Source organism: Centroberyx affinis, unplaced genomic scaffold, assembly GCF_046629955.1.
Source record: "Centroberyx affinis isolate AG114_WGS23_722 - 3 ecotype Tasmania unplaced genomic scaffold, CSIRO-AGI_Caff_v1 ptg000312l_1, whole genome shotgun sequence".
NCBI lineage: Eukaryota > Metazoa > Chordata > Actinopteri > Beryciformes > Berycidae > Centroberyx > Centroberyx affinis.
Window position 1 is genome coordinate 29,877 of NW_027278989.1, and position 5,313 is coordinate 35,189.

At 55.3% G+C, this 5,313-nt stretch overlaps 1 protein-coding gene across 1 annotated transcript; it reads right to left on the reverse strand.

Moving 5' to 3' along the window:
• Positions 1 to 273: 273 nt before the first annotated feature.
• Positions 274 to 4,989, reverse strand: LOC139640931 (uncharacterized protein C4orf54-like). The gene has a single exon (XM_071515133.1). The coding sequence runs from the start codon at positions 4,987 to 4,989 to the stop codon at positions 274 to 276; it is 4,716 nt and encodes a 1,571-aa protein (XP_071371234.1).
• Positions 4,990 to 5,313: the final 324 nt, after the last annotated feature.

The following is a 5,313-nucleotide window of genomic DNA, read 5'->3' on the forward strand; positions in this document are numbered from 1 at the left end:
AATCAGAGAATTATATAATATACACAATGCACAAAACATTAGGGGGTTGAACTGTATAGTTAATGACATATAAAGGTGAGATGAATGTAATTTTCTCAAAAGTTTATCTGGGCTTCTCATAGGCTTCTAATCTTTATGTAAAGCATCACAATGCACTTCAAGGTAAGTGTGACCAAGAACAAACTGAAAAGTTAATCTAACACTATGTGACAAAAAAATGCATCATCAAAGAAAACTATTTAAAGCCACTTACTTGTCCAGGTGAGCTGCCGTTTACCTGTGCTCCACCACGAAGCTCATGGTGGTCCCGTCAAAGGAGGGCGGGGCGATGATCCGGGGCCCCTGCTGGGACGTGATGCTGATGATGGGCTGCTTGTGGCCCTGCGGCGGCCTGTTGGCGGCGGTGGCGGCGGCGGCCTGCTGCTGAGCCGCCGAGGCCGCCTGGGGAGATTTCCCGGTCGCCATGTAGTAGGGACTCTCCATGTAGACGCCCTCGGTCTGCTGCTGCCACGGCGCTTTCTCCCCGCTCTCGGCCTCCGACTGCACGGACATCTGCGACTGGGCCAGCGTCCGGGCCGGGATCACCGAGGGCGCGGGCATGAAACCCGGGTAGATCATGTAGGTGTGGCCGTACGCGCCGGGACTGAGGGCCAAAGGCGAGATCGGCATGGGCATGGGGGTCATGGGCGGCGGCTGGGGCATGGGCACGTCCACGTACTGGCCCGTTTCTGGGTCGAAGAGGCGCTTGGTGGCCGGCTGCACGGGCGTGTCCACCAGGTAGTAGTTCCCCGTGGTGGGATCCAGGAGCATCTTCCTCTGGGTGGCCTGGAAGGGGTCCAGAGCGGGAGCAGGGGTGATGGTCGGGGAGAAGCAGTAGACCTGCGGCTGATTGGCGGGCATGCTCAGAGGCAGGGAGTGGTAGATGGTGGCGGCGGGGATGTCCGGCGACCGTGTCTCCATCACGATGCTGGAGCGTTTGGGAGACTGGTCGTAGTCGTCCCGGCCCCTGGGGACGCCGCCGCTGCTGGGCCCCGCGTGTCCCGGAGGACTGGCCGGCCCGGTCTGGGCGGTGAACGTGTACACGGACGTTTTTTCGGCGGACGCGGCTTGTTTGCCGCTGTTGGCGTGAGACTTGACGGGAATGGTCAGGTAGTTCTCGTTGTCTGAGAAGGTACTGAAGAGGTTCTGGGCGGACCGCTCCGCCTCCTGCCTCTCCTTCGCTTCCACTTGGTGCTTCGTCTGGGTGATTTTCAGCGACACCGGCAACTTGGGAGACTTTGGGACGAAGGTTTTCGTGCCGTAAGGCGTTTGCGGCTGGGGGGTCTTCGGGTTGCCGCTGTTCGCCGAGGCCTTTTGTCCGGAGATGAGGTTGAACATGTTCTTGTTCCCGGCTTGCATCGGAAGCGACTTGGCGCCGAGCCTCTCGTCGCGGCCGCCGGGGATCTGGAAGGTTTTGGGCGGGTCTTTCTCCTCTCTCCGGAACAGGATGTCGATGCCGGGGGAAGCCGCCACCGCTGGAGGCGTCTTGTCCGTGTTGGGATAGGAGTCTCTCCTCACCAGCTTGTCCATGATGGACCCCCGGCCTCCTTCCTCCTCGGGGCCTCCGTGCTCCTCGCTGGTGATCAGTGAAAGCACGTGGCTGTCTGTCAGCAGCTGGGGCTCGCTCTTCCTCTTCCATTCGTTCCTATCAAAAACATAAAGCTGCTCCATGGTTTTCACGGCGGCTTGGAGTTTCTCCAAGGCCGCCCGGTTGGCCATCTTTGATTCAGGCTTCTTCTCTGTACTGTCAGATATTTTTTCCTGCCTCCTAGAAGCTGATCTGGTTTCAATTCTCAATCCTATGGCCCCCTCAGAGGAGTCTCCTTTATTTGAGTTACCTATGGGTGCTCTCCCCTGTGGCTTTTGGAGTACAGCCGACCCACTTTTAGCGCCCTCTGGAGAGGATCTGTCTATGTCAAACGGCTCCTCGTTCAGCCGGCGCTTAGATAAGTCGATTAGATTTGCAGATAGTTTTCCGCTGCTATTTGTATTCACAGACTGACATTTTATCACTATTGGGGAAACAGACGCGGGATTTCGATAAGGCATTTGCTTCTTTTGCTCTGAATGAGGGTCGGCAGAGGCAAAGCAGGATTTATTGTCGTTGTTATCCAAAGAAACAAAGTGATAGGAACTTTTCACCAATTTGCGCACGTCTCTTACTTGGTGTATGGGCGTCTGCAATTTCCCCTTATTATCTCTTATGTCTCTAACCATGAAATGCGGCACTTTGTCTGAGGACTCACCCTTCAAGGCTGCAGCGAGCGCTTGGCACCTGAAGTCATCTGTTCTGATCAGGCTGGCTGCATTACAGCCGATATTGGGAGCGCGCAGCTTGGAGACGCCGAACGGCTCCGCTTTATTGTCTCTGACGCTCCTTAAATTAATTTTGATTTCTGGAGATTTGGATGTCGCGACACTCCTGGAATCTGCGACGTATAAGGTGTTGCCAGAGCGCAGTTTCATTCCTCCTCCCTCTCCACACGGAGAATAATTCCTGCGCGGCAGCTGCTCTCCAATTTCTCCGTCACTGGACAACAGTTGGATACTTGGCACAAACAAATGTGACATTTTAGTAAGTTTACTGCTGCCCGCTGAGTACAGGTCCCCCTCGTCCAGGTCGTCGTTAGATGGAGGCGGTTTCCCCTCTGGAGTTTTATCGCTTTTATGTTCCTTTTGAAACTCTAGCTCGCCGTCCTTCCAGCATCTGAATGCGCTATTTTGGCTGCGAAGCAACGTGCTTTTGGACGCTTCCAATGCGCCTTTTTTAGTATCGATTCCAGCTTCATTTGTCGGCTCCGAATTAGTTTCGGGCACAAGAGTTAACGCGTCTTGTCTCCGGGAGTCGCTCTTGGTATCACATGAGCCGCTGTCCACTATGTCCCCTAATTCATCCACGCACATTATGGCAAAGTCAGAGCCGGCCTCGGAGAACTTGGAGCTCTGTCTGTGCAGCTCCCTGCCTCCCTTCCCCCTGTGGCCGTCGCCCTCCTGCTGCACAAAGCACGGGGACGGGGTCTGGTGGGGCTCACATATTTCCCCCCGCTCCATTTTGCGCTCCTGCTCGAACTGCATCTTTTTCGAAATGACATTTTTAATCACGCTCGAGGCGAATATGGCTTTCTTGTGTGTGTCTTCCATGCTTTCCCCCGCATTACAGGGCGCCTTGCTGGCCCCTCTCCTCTGGCCGCTTGGCAAGCCGCTGGTAACTTCATCTGTGGAACGTGATCCCGCCGCGTTTTGTGCAAATTTCGCACGTCTTTCTCCCGCGGACATTCCCGATTTCACATTGCAACGGAAATTCAGTGTCTCTGTGAGTGTGATCACTCCACTGTGCCCCTGTCCAAATTTCCCCAGGAGCTCAATTTTCTTTGTTGATGACGATGCACTGTGGGGATTGCCATTCAGAGTAAAGATCTCCCTCGGGGGCGGTTTGATGCTTGCCAGCGCCATGCCCTTATAACCTTTATTGTCTATATTTTTGGCGATTTCAAATGAGGATGCATTTTTATGGGACACCACACTTTGGTCCAGTCCCTGTGACATGTTCACGTTGCCGTATTTCAGGTCGACAAACGTGGACCACCTGTTTATCCCTATCCCGTGCTCTGATGCCGAGGACTCACTGGAGGTGCTGAAATTTATGGCATCAAAATAAGGGTATGCCAGGCTCTTGAAGGCCCTGGCTGTCAGGTTGCGCACCTCCTTGTCAGCGTCGTCCAGTTCGCTGACTGCGCTGGACGCACCGCTGGAGTACCCGGTCACCTCTTTCCCCTTTAATTTGCCGCCCAGGTGCAAGCGTCGCGGCGCGGCAATGAAGCACTTTGCGCCATCACACAGTTTCTCCGCTTTCCCGTCAGCTCCCCTAAACACATAGCGACTCATGTCTCCGGCGCGCCTGGCATGACAAAGAATATTTCCCTTTTCTTGGATGTCGCTAGGGTCATTTATAGCTCGGGAAGTGGTTTTGATTGACAGGTGGATCTGCCCCGTGGCGTTGCCGCTGCACTGCTGCTGCTGCTGTTGCTGTTGCTGCTGTTGCTGCTGGGGCTTTGACGCGCTCTCATCTGAGCTGGTGAACTTGGCCGCGTCGCAGAGATCACTTTCCAGCAGAGTGCTGACGGCTGCTGCGCCGCGAGGGCGAGCCGGGTGGCTTTTCCCTCGCTCCCCCACCGCTCCATCACCGTCAAAAGACGCGTAATCGACAAAAGAGTAGACCTGATTGTCGTCTTCGATGTCCCAGCTGGACGAGCCCACCCCGAGGTCGTAGTCGCCCTCATGATCCGAAAGCTCAGAGAGCTGGATCTCATGCGTGGTAATGTAATGGGACTCGTCCTCCGTTACGCACGGGACGCAGTCATCAGAAAGAACCAGACTCACATCATCATCCTCCTCATAATCATCCGACTCGCTCCCCCTGCTCAGATAATTATCCGTATAATATAATTCTTCATTGTCAGATGTGTTTTTGGTGTCTTCTTTTTTGGAGACGTCGGGCTGCGTTATGGCGCGCTCACCGTTGTCCCCTTCTTCCGTTTTGAGGCAATCCTCTGTGTTTGCGTTAAGACACGGAACCGCTGCTGATGAGGCGGGATCACAACGACCCTCCGTGTCATCCTCCGCACGTTTCCCAACTTTGTCATCCTCCTTCCGCGTAGTTTCGGCATCGGTTTGACTCGCCGACCCTCCGTTCCCAGGACTCGGCTCCATTGCGCACAGCGCACCGGCGCCGCTGCTGTTCACGAGGACAGACATTTGGTTTCCCTCGCCGAGGAGCGACACTTTCACCGGTTTTGCCCCGCCTGTCTTCAAGTCGAGTAAGTCCAAATCGACGTAGTTGGTTTCGTCTTGCCTTCCCGGGGCATCTTCGCCGCCGTGCGCCGGTTTTTGGAGCGGATCCCGGTCCTCCCGGTGAGCCGGCGTCTCCTTAAAGATTTTCTTCGTCTTCATTGCTGCGCCCGCGACTTCAAGCTCCCATCTGACATTTGACAGCAAAGAAACGACAGAGATGGAGCTTCCCCGGGATTCCTCTCTGAACCGCAGACGGTCAGTGTAGAGATGGTGTTGCGCGCAATAAGCCCCGCGGCCGGTCGACCGTCACTCTGGATGACACGGAAGCGCTCCAGACATTCCTGTTCACCGCCACAGGAAGCCTAAATAGGACCAGGGGAGACATCACCAAACTACTAGCCCACTGGTTCCCAAAGTGGGTCAGGGGACCACCGGGGGGGCCTTCTGGGGGGGTCAAGTGGGTCCCGAGCAAAATGAGGAAGA